The sequence below is a fragment of the Microplitis mediator genome, chromosome 2 (assembly GCF_029852145.1).
Source record: "Microplitis mediator isolate UGA2020A chromosome 2, iyMicMedi2.1, whole genome shotgun sequence".
Lineage (NCBI taxonomy): Eukaryota > Metazoa > Arthropoda > Insecta > Hymenoptera > Braconidae > Microplitis > Microplitis mediator.
Genome location: NC_079970.1, coordinates 14722698 through 14743937, shown reverse-complemented (window position 1 = coordinate 14743937; position 21240 = coordinate 14722698). Strand labels below are relative to the sequence as shown.

The following is a 21240-nucleotide window of genomic DNA, read 5'->3' as shown; positions in this document are numbered from 1 at the left end:
AGTTCCAAACGATGCAACGGGACACTATTCAGTCTGTATCTTTTGATGCACTATGAGACGCAAACATTGCCGTATCTCTATTTACTAAGAGACTTTGAATCTTATAGTTGATAAGTATAACTAGAAACTTCCAAGATGTAACATTCTTTTCTTTTTTGCTTTAATCTTTTTTTTCATTTTTTTTTTTTCTATATATATAAAAGGGTATTTCAAAAAAAAGTATTTTTTTTTCTTATGGTCTCAAAAGTGAGTCTTAAGTATAAAAAAAAAACGCCCGAGTGGAAATTCAAGAACCGATTTAATCACAACAGTTTCCAATCACTTTGATGGTTCATTTACCGCCTAAAAAGACACCTATTTTGACTGTGCAAGATGAAACATAAAAATAAATACGATGAAACCAGGCCTGAAATTTTAATAATAATAATAATAATAACAACTATCTTCAAAAGTACCTAGCGAGCGTGGGTACGAATCCCACTTAGATTAATTCTTTTATTTTTTTAATTTTTTATTCGTTTTAAAATATCTGTTTAATAATCTGTCAGGAAATGATCTTTTAAAATTACATAAAATTTTAATTTATTTGTAAATTTTTACACGCTGTCATAAAACATTTAAAAATTTTATGATATTTCTTATTCGAATGTTACATTTTTTTTTTTTTTTATTAAACTGAGAATCGGTCATTTATTAATTAATTGCACACCTCAAGCTCGAAGCACTGAGTGTGCTTTATTGGCGCTCGATTTTTTGATTTCTTGAATTTTTTTTTCTTCAGTGTCAGATAAAACTTTCTTCGAGCTAAAAAAATCTTAGAAATAACATTGTGCGCTAAAATGTTCGCTAAATAAAAAATCTAAGTTGCAATAAAACCTTTGACAAGAACCATCTAATTAATTAATATAAGTAACTCAAAAGTTATGGATTACAAATATGTATCCACAGGCAAGGATATATACTTACATTGCACTACATAAGCACCTAATTCAGCAGCAAGATCAAATGACACTGGTAACCTGCCCTGGAAAATATCCTGTTTGACTTGTAGGAAGAATTGGTACCTGTAATATAATAATAAATAAATATAGTTAAATAAATTTTTCTCACGAAAAACGATTATTGAGAATAGTCAAAAATCGATTGATGGAGCCCTCAAAAAACTGAACCAGTATTAATGGCTTCTCTGCTATTAAGGTTTGTTGGAGCCCGAGGCATCGTACATGATTCGCGAAGAATAATCGCGGGTCGCGTGGAAGGAGATCTGAAGCAATGAATTCAAAGCCATGGACTGAATATACTCTATAATTTACCCCTTTTACGCTGGGGATAATTGGTGCGTTCCGTTAATTGCTGGGTTTTGGAAACAACTTCAGGAGTCCTGCGGGTTGGTAAGCAGTGGGCGAGTTTGAAAAGTTAGAATATTGCTGGAGGCCTATTACAATCCTGCATAAGTCGCATTCTTTCATTCTTTCTTTCTTTATTTATATTTTTTTTTTTTATTTTTTGTGCTAACCGAAGAAGTTACCAATATAAGTAACGTGTATATGTACGTATTTTTCTCACCTTGTAATTTCCTCAAGAAGCTTGCAAGGATCAGCGGCATAAAATTTAACACCAAAATAAAGCGTATGAGTATCTTGTGTCGTATCATTTTTACGAATCTTCAATTGCTTGCCAATCTTTTTACTTGGATCTAACCACTGCTGTAAAAAAATTCATTTAAATTAATATATATGTATATATGAGTTTAATAAAGGTGTTGAGAGGATGATAAATGTTTTTTAGCAGGTGGTGTGGACCAAGCGGAAATTACGCGAATCTAAAGTTTCCCGTTACTCGATGATCCCCACCCCGGATGTCAAGCACCCCGCGGGCGTTTTGAAGTTATCGACGACGTGCCATTTCATAAGCCGGCAAGGATTTACGATCACAGGAATCAATTTGAAGGGGTAAATTCAATTTGAATTAGACTGCCATTAGGATAAGGCAATTAAATAGTCGTTTTCTTTGTCGATTGAACATCTATATTATTATTTAAAATTTTTTATATCAATATTTAATTATCATCTTACCATTTGATTTTCGTGATCTAAGTACCGTAATCCGAAGTAAGCTGTCTCCAAAAGATTTAAATGACGGAAAACACGATCCAACAATTCTTGTCCCAAATTTGAACCCTGTAATTGTAAAAAAAACAAACGATTTTTTATAGAAGAATAAATTATCAATTTAACGATAGTAATAGTAAGTTAAAAATAAAAATATTTGTAAATTTGTCCTTGATGCAGAAGCGTGACAAAGCCGAACGAGGCTTGGTCGAGATTGAAATCGGTCGTTTCCTGTTTCCCACTGGAATCAGACGTCCATAACGTCCATTTGTTTTCTCCCTGTAATGCATGTACACTGACACGGACGACGCCTTTTCAGTATATGCACTGGAGCTTAATACTAGGAAGGACTGCTCTGGTTATAAACTATAGTCATGTATATACTTTTAAAACCACTATACAACAGTGCGCAAGGTAATTGTTCCAAGTAGAGAAAAACAAAGAAAAAAAATTACAATGATACCTTGAAGAAAACGCGTAGGAAAGAACCATCTTGACTCGTGGCTCCACCCTGTGCGTATACTATAGAGATTGATCTTTCATCGTGGATCGGGTAGACAGATAATTTAAAAAAAAAAATAAGAATTTTTGAGAAAGGAATTTCGTTCCCTCAATAATTAGGAGTCGTTTCATTCACAGTGAATTGTTGCTTGTTATGAGAATTTCTTTAGTCATGCAAGATTGAAATGATCAGTAAAATCTACCAGAAGGTCGAAATAATAATGCCTTACTGTCACGCATAGCAAATAAATATCTAAATAAAAGACTTATATAATTCTTTATTATTTCAAAATTAAATAATACGTGTTAAAGAATATTAACGTTTTACAATACACTAATCGATAGCCAATATATATGCATATAATTAAACTCAATCAGTTTAAAGTAATATCTACTCGTATATCGTATCATTTCAAAACATATATTTCGACTCTCAAATACCTTCTCCCAACTCTTCAGACACTCGACTTCTTCAAGTATGTTTTCTTCTCCGTCTCTTTTTTTATTATTTGATACTATACTACTCGGTCTCTGTTCCTTTCTTTCGGGGTCAATGGCAATGCGTCGTTCAAGTAAAAGTTAAGTTGCCAAGAAAGAGTCGTTGAGTGGGAGCCCCAAGCTCAGAGTGGTAAAAAGAACTTTCAGTGGAACTACAAATACAATGTAACAATGTTTATTGCTTGTGGTTTTTAAAAACAACTACAGACTACATCTTCGCAAACTTGACAGATTGGCAGGAGCATCGAAGTGCATTATAAAATATTTAAATAAATAAAAGCAAAAAAAGAATGATAAAATTTTTGCAACAATAGCAGTGGTTAAAAAAAAAAATATTTCAAAAGTGCAAAAATACGTCGCGCAGAATATTATAGTTCTTTCGCGAAACGCATTGTTTTCACTTTTTTATACTTTTCTTTGCTCTTTATACTTGTTCTTTTCTTTTATCTTACACCCTCTTCTTATTGCCTGACCGACACAGAGCTTCCTCACGTGTAACTGCAGACGAGATATATATACGCATCCAAGTACATATTATACGTGAGTGCATGCAGTTTGGTAGTGCACAATCAGGATAAAAGGTATATGCCCTGATTCTCTCGACATTGTCGGAAATATAACGTAAGTACTATAATTAAGTTGACAGCATTTTAAGTGATACAAAACAAACATTAATTCACAAACTTTGTAAAGATATTATTTTATGGTCATCATTAAGTAATTAACAGTATTCATCTTTACATGAATATAAAATTGATTTCTCTTCTTTGTATTTTATTAACATCAGTCCCAATTAATAAAGTGAGGTCTTTTTAGCTATCATGGTAGATGTTTATACAGCATATGCCTTTTTGACTTTAGGGAAGCGATATTTTTGAAATGTTTAACCATAAGAACAGACAAAAAAAAACGATTTTTCAAAAGTGCAAAACCCTAGTCCCCCCTCAATTACTCCTGTTTGGTAACAAAAAAATTATATTTATATTGTCTAATTACGTATATAGACTTTTTTTTATGATTCAGTTTTTGATAATTTAGTATTAATTATCAATATCAATTGACTTTTTAATAGATGAGATACAAATTTCGCTGAAAATCAACGGGTAGAAAAAATTGTTGATTGTGTGGCAAAAAATGAAACAAGGTAATTACAGACGAGAATAAGGTTGACTGCCCGAGCCAAAGGCGAGAGCTGCACAATATTTTTCATAATTATCCACATTGAAAGTTAGAATTTCATAGTATTTAGAGTCAGTTGGGATGAGACAATTCAACACCAATCATCCACTCTCTTAGAACAAATCAGTGAAAAGTCATCGCACGAATGGCCTTAAGTATACCACTGATTCATTCAATGATATAATTGGGACTTTTTTTGCAGGTTACTATTTACTGATCGGAGTACTTTTTATCGATTTATTTTAAGAGAGCATGTACAAATTCAACTGACAACTGAGATAGTTGTTTTCGTTTAATGTTGAACTGAAAACTAGACTTTTTCTACCCTAAAGAAACGATTGATGTTTCCCAACCCGATAAATCGAATTTTCATCATACCTACATCAAAATAAATTCTTTTGCGGGATAAAAATCATAATCTTATGAGAAAACTAATGAAAAAAAAATACACATGCGCTATTCTTCCTGCAAACAGAAGCAACATTTTTAACTTTTAGGTGCAGGTACAATGAAAAATGGTACATACACCACGGAGGAATGTAGGACGTTCCAATCCATGTGTTTGCTACCTTCGCCTTCGGCTAATTTCCTCTCTTGGTGTGTAATATACTATGGTCTGAAATTGGCTTAATTTGACTGGCAGAAAGATATTTTATCACACATTTAATACTGGTTAAAAAAAAAAAAAAGTCGACGTCAAACAATATTAATTTTAATTATATTTTTTGATAATGCTGGTTTTTTTCCCTATTCCATGATTTTTGTTTTTTCTATTATTTGAATATTTTAATTTAAAAAAAAAAAAAATCATCAAGATATTTTTAAAAACATCGATGAGCATATGAGACCTCTTGGAATATCTGGACGATTAAAGAATTATAATAAGAAATTATATATTATTCGTAACTGTCGGTAAGAGTCACGCTTATCCACGAACCCGGCGTGTAAACGTGTATCCTTACGATGGAATGCGAAGATTCAAGTCGTTGCTGGTTGGCTCATTGAATGCCAATTTTCCAACATTATATTCCTGACATCAACCATAATCAATCGCCTTACTACCAATTCAACATAAATATTGAACGGACCAATTTTTAGAAATATCACACACACGATAATTATTTTTGCTCCCGCGTAAAATATTATTAGATTTGATTTTTTAAGTTTTATGAATTAGAATAAAATTATTATTAGTTTCAGTAAACGTACGCGTCAAGGATTGTCAGCACGTGAATTTGATATGGAGTAAAATTATGAGCTCAGCTTACAATCATATACTAGAGCGGATATAGTCGCTACACAAGGTCGAGAAGTTGATCGGAAAATAAATAAAACAAGAGCTGGCATAATGAAAGTAACATACATGTTGTCAAGAATGAGGGGAAGAGAAAAAGTGATGGGTGAGCTGTACTAGCCTGCGGCAACTCTAAGATGCCAGTGGTTATATATAGGTGGCATACAGGTAGACAAGCAATCATCTTTGGCTCGCATGTGTTGGACTATCAGCCACGGCCTATCCCTAAGGCTATCTTTCGTTTGCTTCGTGTATATCCTTTATGCGCACGGGCAACCGTTTATTTAGCCATTTCTCGCTCCGTTTCAGCCCCCAGCAACGAACCCACGTCGTGGGAATCGCTACTCCCTAAAATATATATATATATTTATACCGAATAGATAGCAATTTCTTATAATTCGAATTATTGGTAAATTATTGTAAAAAATTTTCTTAATCTTTCACGTGAGTTAATGGTGCCCTAATGGTGTCTCACGTGAGTTGTTGGTACCCCATTTTTTAAATATAGTGAAACCTAAACTTACAATTGACCTTATCAATAAGACAATTTATAGATAAATTGAGAAAAATATAGTTAGCTCGAACTGGGAATCGAACCCAGACCATATCGGTATCGCGCGGAATACTCTACCAGTTGAGCTATCCAGCCCTATACTATATTCCGTTCAATTTGATCTATAACTTATTGAGCCATACCGTCCATGATGAAACCCAATCATGGTTCGATGGGATGAAACCCAAAGTAAAACTTTTTATCATGAGCCACACCGTCCATGGTCCATCATGGGCAACATCGACGTATGCATTTGAAAATAATATTTACAATTTGAAACAAAAAGCGACTGGTCCAAATGGGCCAATAAATCAAATGGCAACTAGGACATTACGTAACATTAACTTTCAAATAATACTACATGATGAATGCAACGAATCATGTTCGCAATTTTTTACTAATATTATGAATAGCAAACGAGAGAAGATATCAAGTTCAGTATACGGTCAGTAAATGGCGCGATATTGTTAGACCACGTAATTGGGCAAGCTTCGAAAAGCTCTGTTTCTTTTTATAATCGATGCCTATACAAAGAAAGAATGTATCATAGCCAACTGTATACTAAAGCCAAGAAAACGAATAACTTATTTATTCGGTTGACATACGGAAGAATAGCTCAAATTACTCGATTTTTATCAGAGAATAATTTAGCATGAATGGAAATTCTTATTTTAGACGACGAAAAAGTGGAAGGATGTGACCATCTATGCAGAATTTGGAACCGTAAACCTGAAAAAATGAAATTGCCTGTAACCGGCATACAAAAAAAGATGGTATAAGGTACTCGCGGGTAATAAGGCCTGTCGGCTAATAAGGCCTAAGTGACAGAAATGATATTTAAAATAACCGCCTCCGCTAAAGGCTACTCTAATAAAAGGGTCTTGCATAGAGATGTTACGAGAAGTTTATAGAGTCTTGATACCACGTTCCTTGTCTTCTATATTTCATCATCCGTCATAGCGCGACATCCGTCATGATGTCGTAGCGCGGAAGAAATTATAAGAAACAATCTAGTCTTCTGACTCTTAAAAAGGATACTGATAGTTTTAAGCGCTGTTGAGCAAAGCAATCTAGACTTCTGTCTTTAAAAAAGTATTGTTGCTAAATTTAAGAGATGATTCATCTTTAATACCAATTTTATTAAGTATAATTAAAATATTCCAGTTTGTTTAACCCGTAGGCTTTATTACCCTACCGTAGTAAAATAAGGCCTATTCGTATGGTTTTTGTAAAAGTTTAATTTTTTGTTTTTTTTTGTGGTATAAATTGCTATTACTTCATTATATTTTATGGCTAATGTATAGAAATAAAGATTAATGATACATTTCGATAATTAAATGCAATATTTTCGATTCTATTCAAAATCTCCCTTAGCTAGGCCTTATTACCCGCTGGTACCTTATATATGTCTATTAAGGCCCTAACGCACAATGAATACAATTTAATCTATTTAACGATAGATCCGAATGACTTTGAAGTACAGTAAAAAAAAGTTCAATCTCAATTTGCTATTTAAGTTAATGTTTCACTGTAAATAACTATAAAATAATTAAGTAAAGTTATGTGGTAATTTCTGTAGAATTTTTCATTTTAGTCTTGTATTATTTATGTATTTAAACACATAAAGAATAAATAAAAGATATAAACTAATTCACAGTAGTGCAATTCCCCATGAGTCCTGACGACCAGCATTATTTTAATACTATAGACTAGAAAAAATTCACCCTCTTAAACTAATTTCAATTGTATAAATTGCTAGCAAAATAAAGAAAATGAAATTTTAATATTAATTTTTATTTATTGATAGAAAAAAATTGGAAATTATTCAAAATTATGAATGAATATTAATAATCGAATATCAAGTATTAATTATTTGTTAAGAATAATTGGAAGACATTCGAAATTACGAATTAAATTCAATAATTTTTCATTTACTATACAACTGGATATCAAATTAATTATCCGCTAAAAATTATTCGATGGCATTGGAAATTACGAATGAAATTTAATTATATTCAATTCAAGAAGTAACCAGATATTAAGTTTTATTTATTTATAGAAAATAATTGATAAGTATTCAAAATGACGAGTAAATTTCAATAAATTCTTATTCACAGTATGATTGGATATCAAGTTGCATTTATTAATAGAAAACAATTCAAAAGTATTCACAGTTACAAAAAAATTTCAATAATTTTATATTCACAGTACAACCAGATATCAAGTTTTATTTATTCATAGAGAACAATTAAAAATTATTCAAAATTACTAATGAATTTCAATAATTTTTTATCCAAGAGGCAATCAGATAAAAATTATTAATGTTCCGTTGAAAATAATTGGAAGACATTCAAAATTGCAAGTGAAATTAAATCAAGGCTAATTCATTTATTGATAACAATTTAAAATAATTTATTTTTTTTTAATTCTGCATTAGACCCAAATTCATGAACTATTTATCTATTCAAATTCATTGAACGCAATTAAATATTTGAGTTTTTCTTGATTTTTTTTTATACTTAAAAAGGTTTAAAATCTTCAAACTATTTTTCTATTTGGAAAAATTCATTTTTGACTGAAGCGAATCAATCGTGAAATGAAACTTGTTGAAAATAATTGAAATCATATCTAATTCAATTTTATTCAATCAATATTATTAATCAGCGCAATTCGAACGTTATTCGCACATCTCTAGTATAACAGATTTTACTTTACGTACCATCAAATGAACAGAAAAAAAAATTCTAATTTTATGAATAATTAGTTCTTGTATCTATTATAAAAATGCAGGCCATTATTTTTTAAGAATTTAAATTTATTTGATAACACCATTAAAGTGTTAAGAACAAATAAATTAAAATTTTTTTAGTTAATTAGTAAAAATATTAAAAATAATACACCTATGAATCTATACTAATATATTAGTATACAGCAAAGAAAAAGAAAAAGATAAACGATCGGTAGTAATTTTCGTGTATATTATAATGAAAGAGCGCAAAACGCAACCAAAGTGATCTGGACAATATAAAATTGTTTTTAGTAATTGTGTAAAATGGTTTTTTAAAATATAAAAAAAACTATAATGTGTAGAATTGTCTTTAATGTGTCGATGATACAGTGGTCTTTCTGCGAAGTTATTCGAAAGCAGAATTCTAACATACACGCATACACCTGCATATATATATATATATATATATACATATATATATATATATCTATATATATATTTATATATATATATATATAATCTCGCGTCCATAAGCTAGTCCATTAAGTAATTTTGATTTTTCCACTGGTTCTCTACCTACTCGAGAAGCCGTTTCGCCTGCGCCGGCTGATTTAGCCTCAAGCAAAAGAGTATAAGCATAGGGTACATCATACAGGTTGAAGGTTGGAGCGAGGTTGTAGTCTGATGTTTTACACAAATAAAATAGAGGAAAACGAAAGAAGAAAAGTGCTAACTAGTGAGTAAAAACCATGGATGTAACTGTGAAGGTGATGAATGAGATGCGATTCATTTCGCATTTGACTTTGCATAATTTTTTCAGATTATATCAAACTCTTTACCTACAACCGAGTGTCTATAGAGAAAAAAATAGGGAAATTTGAATAGCGGAGTAAAAAATACCTATGCTATTTTTAATCATTTTCTGAAACTTTTAATGGTTATCTCAATTTTACTGTCATTATTTTTAACTTCACGCTAAGAAAATCAATGATTTTCGAAAATTTCAGGAAGTTATTGTTTTTACCCCGATTTGTGAAAATCCAGTTCCAGTCCAAATCAGATGTTGGCATTTTAAGGTCACAGAAAACTATTCTGACTATTTTCAGAATGATGTCCGAGTGTGTGTTTGTTTGTGTGTATTTTCGAGCTCTAAGAGTGTATTCACAACAATGTTTTCGAGCTTAAGGAGCTCGAAAACAGCGGAAAGTTTTGGGGCTGACCAGCAGGGTCAAGCGATAGACAGTTTTCCTTTTTTTTGTAATAAGCTAAACAGTATTTGTTTCGAAATAATTTAAATACTCATATATTTACGTAATATGATCTCGTTCCGTTTCCTATGCAATTCATAGACAAAAGTTTTTTTTTTCTTTCTTAGTGATAAAAAGGCTTTATTTTACACATATAAATGAAAATATTAATGCTTACTAAAGTTTTTCATTCATTCTATTTTAATTTCATTCAATGAATCGTGAACTTTCTCATTTGAACTATACTTGTGAGAAAAATTCGAATTCTTGTCTTGTTTAACGGAAAGAAAGGAACACTTTTCTGTTACAAGAAAATGAATGAATTGAATATGTGCAGGTGATAACTTGTTCTCAAAAAATTCAAACTTTCTGTTACAGATTTAGTAAAAAATAGTATGTACACTTAGGAAGGCTAGTAGGACATCCCAACCCGCATGCTTGCCACCCTCACTTTCAGCTCGAGAAGACAATCACAGAAGCATGTTGAAATGGTCTAATTCCTTTTCTAGGTGTGCAATATACTATTTCATGCTATACCAGCATTGAAACCACAATAAGCTTCAATGTCTGTTTAGTTAGTCAAAATAATCCAAAACGTCTCATTTCAACCCAGTAAATTAATTCCAGACTTCATTTCAACCCTACCATAATAACATTTGGTTATTTTATTTTCAGCCTCAAAAATAACCATATGTTGTTCCAACCAACTATTTGTACATGCATTATTGATTTTTAATTGGCTCATTTTGGCTGGATTCAGACATTGGAAGTCGAAGCTTCAATTCAGGTAATTATGAAAAATATAGTGTGTACCTTAAGATAAGATGACAACTTGGCCGCTGCATCTCTCATACACGACATAACATTTTTTGTTTTCAATTATTATTGCTCAGCTTTAATGTATTATACTTTATTTTGGCAAAAAAAATTTCAAAAGAAAAAAATGTGTTCAAAAATAATTGCAAAGAGATGATAAAAATTAGAGTATTCCAATTTTACTAAGTCTCTATATCATAGAAAATAAATTTAATTATTTAACAGATGTGTTTATAAGAATATTTTCATTTATTTATCACCGAGTTATAAATAATTACTCATTTTACAAGTATGCAATAAAAAACGAAAAAATAACTTTGTCAAAACAATATTAACTTCCCGCTAAGAAAATTGTAAATTTTCGAAAATTCGGGAAGTTATTGGGTTTCATCCCGATTTTCGAAAATCGAGTTTTCATCAGATGTCGACGTTTTGAGGTCTTAGGAAGCTATTCCAACTATTTTCAGGAGGATGTCCGAGTGTCTGTATGTATGTGTGTGTGTGTATATATATGTGTGTGTATGGATGGATGTAAACTCTTCATATTCTTTTAATGAATTGACCGATTGAGATGGTTAAGGTGGCAATTGAAAGAGTTTTTTGGTCGTCAACTTTTCTGAAAATTTCAAATCGATCGATCCAATGGACTCTAAGATATAGAAGAAATATAGAAAAAAAAAAAAATCTTTTTTCAGTTTTTTAAAAATTTTTTAGAAATGACTCGATCGATCGATTCCAAAATCTAATCAGCTCTAGAATTCGATAAAACGCATCAATTGCCGCCTTAACCATCTCAATCGGTTTATTCGTTCGAGAGATATCGATCGAGAAAGAAATAGTGAAAAACGGTTTTCTTCGATTATCTTCGAAGCGACTCATCCGACTAATTTTTCAAAATCTGATCAGCTTTAGAACTCAATAAAACACGTCGATTACCACCTCAACCGTCTCAATCGGTCAATTCGTTTGAGAGATATCGTTGGAGAAAAAATGGTAAAAAACGGTTTTTTTCAAAAACAACGGCAAAAAAAAGTCTTTTCGAGCTCGAAGAGCTCGAAAACAGCGAGAAGTTCTGGGGCTGGCCCGTAGAGTCAACCGATAGACCGATTTTTTTTTTAGTAGTAAATCAATAAAAATTATTGCATTAATAACTTGAAGAATAATTTTCCCAACAGCAGAAAAATTAGATTTATTACTATGTCGGAAAAAAGAAGATCAACATATCTTGAACTGAACTAAAATTCATTCGAATTAGAAAATCGTTTTGAATGAAATCTCTGAATTTTTACACCAAAAATATATCGAATCGAAAATTTTAAATAACATAATTTCTTGTCAGATGAAAATACAATGTTCCTAAAGGTTTTTTTTTTTCTATGCTCATCGTGAACTTCTATTCTAACTTAGTAAATGTTTTTTCCGTGAATACACACAAAAAAGAAACCTCAAAAAATCACAGTTTGATTAGTACATAAGGTGATCTGATGTATAGTAAATAGAGTAGCTAATAAAAAAACGCTTAGCCAGTGAATGAACGGTCCTATTTTTCAATATTTTAATCAAGATACACGGGCGTGTGTCTCGCGCCAAGTATGCATCGAACAGTGTGTGAGAGCGCGAGAACTCCGACCGTGTATCTAGGGCCGAACCAACTGTCGATTTGTTGATAAGTACATGTATTTAAACTTCTAAATTAAATTGTTAAAATTCTATTGAATTCGGAGTTAAAATGAGGTTGGTTAATACGCCATATAAATAAATGATTCGCTTTCAATTGCGACTTTAATCGAATTATTTGGTTCTGTACCTAAGAATTTATATTCCATAGCAACGTCTTATATGCGCTAAATGTGGATATTTTTCATATATCATAAATTTTATTATTTACATTTATGCTATATATTGTAAAAGGAAGAACAATAGCCGTAAACATATATCAAAAAAGAGAAAGAAAATGTAGTAAACAAGTGAATTTCCAAAATATAAAAAGCGTTTTTCTTGATTAAAATAACCATATAAAAATGCAAATTTGTTTTTTATTTTTATTTTTATAAGGCTATTTCAATAAATATATTAATAAACGTAAGTGGATTCGGAATGCATAATTTTCACAAAAATATCAATAAAGCCTTTCAATTGAAATTTGATAAGATCCCTGATTAAACTGATAGAAGGATTTCTTAGTGTTTAGGAAACCATTTCTTAAACATCATTGTTATGTATTTAACAAATATTTTTTACTATTTAAGAAATGATTTTTTAATAGTTAAGGAATCATGCCTTAAGAAATACTTAACTATAGCACTTCTCATAGAACTCATTCTTACATTCTTACAAATCATTCTTACAAATTCTCTATGGGAATTTATGAGAATCTATAGGATTCTATGAGAATTTCTAAACAGGGTTACATAGCTCAACTCTAAGAGGTCGCTGTTTCAGTTTTAATTTTCCATTTAATTAACATTTAAAAATTTTTTTTTCATTAAAAGTTTAATTAATAATTTCATTTTGAAATAAAAAACCGATACTTTTCAGATATTTTCAATTGACGTTTAAATTATGATAATTATGACTTATCAAAGAGTTTTGGAAAGCTTAAGTAATCAGCTTTAAAGACTTATACATAAATTTCGAAAATGTTCAGTAGCTTACAAGTACTTAAAATTTTAATAAAAGAAAAAAATTTTTAATATTAATTAGATAGGAAATTAAATTTAAAATAGCGGCTTCTTAAAGTTGACCTAAAGAGCCCGTCTTTTGGGAAAATTTTTTTCTCGGCAATCACTAGCGCTTCAGAGGATTTTTTCGCTGACACATCTAAATATTGTTGTACACATCAAAAAAAAAAAAATTCCCTCAAAGTTTGAGCCCTTGATATTAATTTTAAGTACTTCCTTTTTCATTTAAAATATTTACCACTGATAAAACATGTAAATCGAATAACATTTTTTTTTTGCTACAACCTAGCAGGACTTTAAGCTATCGTTTTGAATCCAGTTTTTATTTGTAAAGTATTTGTTAATTTTTGAAATTTATAAAACGATTTTGCTTTAACTCGACCCATATCGATTGTATCAGCTTCAAAAGTTATTTTTTTTTCATATATTTTTGTTAATGATAAATAACGGATTATCTTACGAAAAATATGAATAGCACCAATCTTTTAGGAAATTTTGTCACCTACAAAATTGTTTATTACTCTTATATTGCTAAATCGTATTGTTCACTTTTCTACAGATTAAATCTGTTTTTTGCTGATATAGATGGATGCAAAAAAAATTGAGTTGAAGTTCTAAAAGTTGTCTATCAAACAGCAATGAAGTATTTTCTGTATGTAATTGTGATTTAAATCTAAATGATATGGATAAACATTAAATAACTTTCATTTACTGGTCGTGTTGATTCACTAAACCGATCACCCTGTATTGCTCTGAATCTGAAGCTGAAAAAGTTGATACCTATGTTTTAATTATTAAAACTTATTTAATAATAAATACAGTAAAATATCGAAAATTAATTTAACAGTTGTAAATACAATTTGAGCTTATCTATGATTAACGAATAGTCAATTTTGAGTAATAAAACCGCGAATATAATGTAATTTTTACAAGTTCGGGTTCGAAGCAACATTGCTGCTAAGGCCTGTAATTTTTTGAGTTTTCTTTTGACTGTATACTTTCCTTAAACAATTAGTATGACCTCCACCAAATGATTATTAACGAAATGTAGTTCATTAAAATCTTTCTGAATTAATCTGATCAAAAGAAGAAATTTTTATTTCATAGTATAGTCAAGTCAACACTTTGAATTTTTTTCTTTTTTAATTGAATTAAAGTAACAACTGTTTTGTTGAATTTGATTGTTTATATATTAATCAAAGAATTTTTAAGATAAATAAAAATCACCAAAAACAATAAATATATTAAAATATCGTTGTAAATATGTACATTATAATATATACATCTACATGCATTGAATACAATTTTAATACTTGCCAGTACGTCTTGCAGTAACTCGTGCTCGTCAAGGAGGATGACCTTGCAGTGAAGAATCCGAGGCCTACGACTACCAGTGGGCCTCATTCCAGGACATAACCATTCGACGACCATCGTGAAGTTTTTCTTCTCTTCTTTATTCTTCTATTTTATATTTAACGTGTTCTTTCTCTTCCTTTTACTGTTGCTGCTTATGCGTACTTTTGACTATCTTTAATTTACTCTACTCACGCCGTTCATTCTGAAGAAAATAAAACAAAAATAAGAAAAGAAAAGAGTTACTTAAATTGATCGTGATGAATAGAATAGTTTATTTTTTTGTTTTTATTTTAAATTGCTATTATTGAAAAAACTTTAAATATCTTTTCAATGAAATTATAATAAAAAAAAAATCTCTGTGCTTGAAAATATATAAAAAAAAACCCATATTATTTTTAATTGCACAAAATATCATATTTTTCTTGAATGCATGACATATTCTTGAATTGGAAATTTCAAGTAACAAGTTTTTTTATATGATGAAAGCTATACGACTTAAATAGAATATTTGTACACAATCAGGCGCATGACATGCAAACGTAATTTTGTGTCAATGGCCTTACGATTAAAGAAGGTGATACCAAGAATATAAAGAATTAACAGGAAAGTTCAATCTGGTTTAGTTATATGTAGTAACTCAAAAGTATAGTAGATAGGTGAATTTTATCTATTTTTCTTTTAAAATATGTTCATCAAAATGTTTAATTTGTTATGTAGAAATGTGTATGAAATTTAAATATAACATAATGATCTGAATCTCCTTTAGTAAATAATCATCTCTGGCTGATCCGAATTACGGTAATTTACCGCATTTTTCCGTTAAATACGGCATTTTTACGGCAAATTTGCGACAATTTACTGTAGAATATGGTAGTTTATGGCAGCAAATTGCAGTAAAATACAGCAATTTACGGCGTTTTTACCGAAAGCACAGTTTGCTTTTTTATTTTTGCAGTTTTTACAGTGCAATACTTCACTTTACGGTAAAATACCGCAGATTTGACGCAATTTTGCGGTAAATCACCGCTCTCTTGCTGCTGATCTACGGTAAAAATACCGTAGTTCTGCCATTAAATACCGCGCCTTTACTTTAAAATGCCGTATTTTACGGAAATTACGGCATCTACCGTAAAACCCCGTAATTTACCTAAAATGCCGTAAAATACCGTAAATTACGGTAATGAACGTAATTTACCGTAATTCGGATCCGCAAGGTATTTTTAATTATTGCTAAACGAATTCTAGTACTCTCATTGTTGAACCGATAAAACGAATTTCTTGTAATTAATAATTTTTTTTTAATAGTTCGCTAATGTAAAATATATATCTGCAACAACACTATCAATAAAAAAGACACAATAAAACAGATTCAATTCATCCTTCTTTTGTGCATTCAGTTTTATGCATTTCAAATATTACAATGCAAGAGCAAAGAGTTTTTCATTCATCTCAAAGAGAATTTCTTTTTATATTTCTCACTACTTATCATTGCCTACAGTTGTGAAGTACTTCTTTAAAGGTATTCAATATCATTTGAATTTAAAAATTTTTATTAAAAAACAACTAAAGATGTCTTTGTCAGTAATACAAGTAATACTTGAAGCTTAAAAAAAAATATTGTTCTTGAAATAAATATCCACATAATACATATACATAAATATATAATTATTACTATTTAGTTAATAGATATAATTATAGTATATATACTATATTTTATATACCTTTCATCTGATAGTACGATAAACCGAATGTTTAAATTTAGTTTACAATTAAAACTTTTTTTTATATTTATTATCTACTAAATTATGCTTTATATCTTTAATGTCTTGGTAATTTTCCTTTCCGTTAGTCATTTATACCGTTATGACTAGCTAACGCGTTCGTTATATTACATTTCATCTCGAATACAACTATTCTTTACGGTGTCCTAGACACATACGAGTAGGAGTTTAATCTCATTCTCTATATATTATTCTTCATTTTAGTACCCGTGTGACGAAAGCCGCTGTCATACTTTGATTTGGTCATTCTTCATGATAAACATCGCATTAATTTCTTATATATGAAAAAGATCTTCTACCCCTTTAACTTTTTTTGCATCCATCAACGCATTAATAAAGTTCTCTTATTTGAATTGGTAATTTGACAGCCACATCTTTATATCATTTTTAAGAAATAAATAATTCAAAACTATAATATAAGGGAAGGGGAGCAAAAGGGGGCAGAGTAGGCAAAACGGGATACCCCCAAAATTTTATAAAAAAACATTTTATATTTTAAATGGTTTTTAAACATTCCAAAATCACTTTTGTAAATATAATTGAGCGTTATTTTGAATGTTTTTTGTCAAACTTTTTCAAAAATCAATTGTCAGTTGCAAAATATTAATGACTTTTGTTTTATGATAAAAACTATTAAAAATGTGTTTTTCTTCTTTTGTATTCAATAATCATGTAAAATATAATTTTTCTTCATGTAAATTACTTACAAAAAAATTCAACTTAATCAAATTCATTTAAAATCCAGAATTTTTTTTACCTTTTTTAGGGGGTACCCCATTTTGCCCGTAAATGAAAAAAAATTTTTTTTTAACGGCAACTGAAAATTTTTCCTATGTACTTTGAATATCATTCAAAAAGAAAAGATTTAGCATATTTGAGTCCTCAAAAATTTAGTATTTCCTTAATTACCCCGTTTTGCCCCTCCCTCCCCTATTATACATATATTTATTAACTAACACATTTAATTGATCGCATGAGCAATTAAAAATTGTACATGCGATTAAGATCCGGTACTGCACTAAGTTTTCATCCAAGCATTGAGTATACGCTAATGAAATTGCACATTCTGCTACTATACGACTAATTAATCAACAGCACCCGGTAAATTTGCACATCTTAAGTACGGGAATTCCGTGGCATGTATTCTCCAAGCCCCTTCGTTTCCGGGACGTTTGTTATACTCAAGCGTGAACCTGCCGCGAGAAAATAACTACAGGTTTTTAAACTGTGTGTATACGACTCTATGTTTTATCCTATTGTTTTGCTATTTTAAATGGGAAAATTTTACATTAATATTATCATACTCTATTAAATTATGTCTATATCATTTTCTCCATTATTAACTGAAATACTTATTCTTTTTATGTATTTTTTATTTGAAATTTTATATATTTATATTTGAAAATAATTAAATTTTATTCCGTTAAAGTTGAAAAAAAAACTAGTTTTGATATTGACTTTCAAGTAAACTACAAATATACATATGATTTAAAACTTAATAGTTATGACTGTACTTCTCCGGATGTGCTTTACGACATCCAGACTCAGAATGTACTTACAGGAGTTAAGACAAAAAGAACTCAAGATATTGAACAGGATTTTGATTTTATCTGTATAATCGTGTACAATATAGATAAAAAATAAATTTATTCATACATACTTTTCAAATTGTTCACTGTTTAAATTCATTTAAAATTTATATACATTTGTATTCAATGCACGAATTATTTTACACTTAGTATTGCAACATCGTGATTGTAGTTGATAAAACTTGTTACGGGATTAAAAAATAATAATTAAAATTTTAAAAATAATTAACAAATAGTCTCATAAGAAAAATAAATTTTCACCATGGTAATTGAACAATAAAAACGCGGCAATTTAAAGTGGATAGCACATAACACAATCTCGACGCCGTTTAATACCGCGACTGAATGGCGGTAACTGACCTGAGCAGTTGCTTGGATCGGAGTGAACTGAGTCAAGCAGAGGATTCGAACATGCCATTACCTACTCTGCCTTCCATTTCGTCGCCTTTCTCTCGATGTACGCCCTACGACTTTTGTTCACTCTTTTATTATAAATTACAATATTTTTATGCATAATATCAGGTATTGTTGAGTTAGTTAAGTTCACTTTATTTAATAAGTACAGTACTCACTAATATACAATTTTATATTTACTTAAGGGAGACCACTAGTGTGAAATTTTGAAAAAATCAATTTTTTTCTCCATATTTCGATAGTCTACACTTCCAAAAATAACATATTAAAATTTTTAGTGCATATCTCGAATAGTTTTTTTGAGTCACAGCCACCTGAAGAGCAGTCGCTTATCGGTTCTCGAAAATCCGCATTTTTCAGAATTGCTGCAGTTGTAACTCGAAGAGGAATCATTCGATCGATTTGATTCGAATTGCAGCTTTTTTTATATGTTTCTACGTACCATGAACCTCGAGCTTTCCGATCGAATCAAAAATGTAATTTTGCCAGGCCAAAAATCATTTTTCGCGCAAAATTTGAAAGTTTTTTTCTTAGCCCGAGGGGCATGGTACGGGAAATATCTTCTAGTTCAATAAACTTTTTGGTTTTTTTGATTTCACGCACTGCGAAGGTCGCTATCACACAGCAGTGTAGGGACTTTTTGTTTTGGAGCGTTGAGAGATTGTTAATAGCTCGCTGAATTTTGAATTTTTTTGTCCGAAAAATTTTATCTTGTATTGATTCTATATCCACGAATATATCCTTAAAATATTAAAACATTCCATGCAGTAGTTTTGTTTAAAATAATTCCCAAAAATCATCATTTTTTCAGGCGGTCACACTCTAGTCCCGTAAAAAATAAAACATATATAGCCATTAGGTGGGCCAAAAAAAGTGACTTTTTTTTTTTGTTTAGTTACAGTGAAAATATTGTTTGAGATGATGAAAAAAAAATTCTGTTAAAATTTGAGCTCTTAATATTAATTTTAGGAGGTGCCTATTTGCAATTGTGTATTTCCCATTTAAATAACATAGCAAAAAAATTTGTTTATGTTTAAAATTTTATTACTCAGCATCTAATAAACGGATCGCAAAGATTGATATTAAATCTTGTAGGGAATTGGACGATCTACAAAAAAGGTCTCTTATAATTTTTCGCTTATTCCACTCGGCTCCAAGTTATTTAATGTTAAAGTTTAACCTTAAATAATTTATTGGCAATTTCACAATATTTTTAATTTTGACTTTAAAAATATGGTTCGAAAATGAAAAAAATATATTACTTTATGAAGAACGGGTCACGTGTTCTGAAAAAACGTCAAATTTTTTTTGTAATCATTGATTTAATGTTTAAAACTTAAAATTTCTTGAATCTTGAATTAAAAATAAAATAAAATAAAAGTATAACCTTAACTATTGCACGCCTCGGAAGCGAAGCGGAGAGGTTGTGCTTTATAACCGACCTGTCAAGGTCACACGATTTCCACTCATTAAAGTGCATATATTTTTTTTCTATTACTCTTACACATTATGAAAAACACATCAATATAAAGCTGAAACACTAATAAATAATCCTGATACTTTTTTTAATTTGTCTAATATGTATTAATATAAAAAAAAGTTCATTAACAAAAATTTATCGTGGACGTCCATTAGTCTCCCTCGCGGACTCGGGATTACTCCGAAATCATGGTGAAATTTCGGTGAAATCATAGTGAAATGACAGTGAAATCACTGTAACTTTGTGCCATTTGCTTACTGTGTGATAATTATCATCCGATGGTAATTTTATGATGATTTCACCATCGATTCATAGTAGAATCACAATAGCATAACAGTCAATTTCCAGTAGTATAGCTGTAAGTTGACAGTATTATTACTGTGTATTTACAGTGATTTCACTATCAGTTTATGCTGGATCTGCAGTGCTTCAGTCATGCTTTCTCAGTAATAATACCGTGATCATACAGTGATTTCACAGCAGTCTTACTATAGATTCTTCGTGAAATCACAATAATATCGCTGTGAATTGACAGTAATATTACTGTGATTTCTTAATCATTTAATCCTGGATCTGCTTAGTTTTCATCGAGATTTAGGGGCAATATTGAGATCCTATATTTATTGATTCAAAGATAATAATAATAAAATTAATAATAATATTATAATAGCAACAATAATCCTAATCTTGGTTTTTCAATAAATAATTTTTCTTGTTTAAAAAAATTGTTTAGTATCCATCCCTTTGTACGACTTCATGTAATTCCCCTGGAGGATTAAATGCTATTTTTTTACCCTCGGTAAAGAAGGAATTTTATTTTTTTTTAACGCATGATGGGACTCGAACTGCCGACCCTTCGATTGAGAGTAGCTTAAGTCATGTACTTTAGCCCGCTCGGCCACCACACGCATTCGGAACTACATATTTAATCTGTTACTTCATGCTATTCAATACTATATATACTCAAGACTAAGCTATAAGAAAAATTATTTTATTAAATACTATAAAATTA

General features: G+C 30.1%; 1 protein-coding gene and 1 long non-coding RNA gene across 9 annotated transcripts in view; one reads left to right on the top strand and one right to left on the bottom strand.

Annotated features, from left to right (window-relative positions):
* LOC130678570 (uncharacterized) overlaps positions 1-10995 on the top strand; it is a 45686-nt gene extending 34691 nt beyond the window's left edge. Inside the window, exons 1-4 of one of the 3 annotated variants that reach the window (XR_008991845.1) lie at positions 1624-1952; positions 3592-3731; positions 10490-10620; positions 10787-10995. This is a non-coding gene — a long non-coding RNA (uncharacterized LOC130678570). Of the gene's footprint in view, positions 1-1623; positions 1953-3278; positions 3732-10489; positions 10621-10786 lie in introns of those variants that run through there. The other 2 variants (XR_008991844.1, XR_008991846.1) reach the window with 2 other exon arrangements.
* Positions 1-18733, bottom strand: part of LOC130678565 (band 4.1-like protein 4) — a 38169-nt gene extending 19436 nt beyond the window's left edge. For 4 of the 6 annotated variants that reach the window (XR_008991843.1, XM_057485844.1, XM_057485848.1 and 1 more), the window contains exons 1-5: positions 18406-18732; positions 14926-15166; positions 2076-2180; positions 1567-1706; positions 967-1064 (exon numbers count right to left, since the gene is read on the bottom strand). Coding sequence is in view for 5 of the 6 variants with exons in the window: in XM_057485844.1 (XP_057341827.1) it covers positions 967-1064; positions 1567-1706; positions 2076-2180; positions 14926-15039 (457 nt within the window). In the remaining variant the exon portion in view is untranslated. Of the gene's footprint in view, positions 1-966; positions 1065-1566; positions 1707-2075; positions 2181-14925; positions 15167-18405 lie in introns of all 6 variants that reach the window. The other 2 variants (XM_057485845.1, XM_057485846.1) reach the window with 2 other exon arrangements.
* Between the last annotated feature and the right edge of the window lie 2507 nt (positions 18734-21240).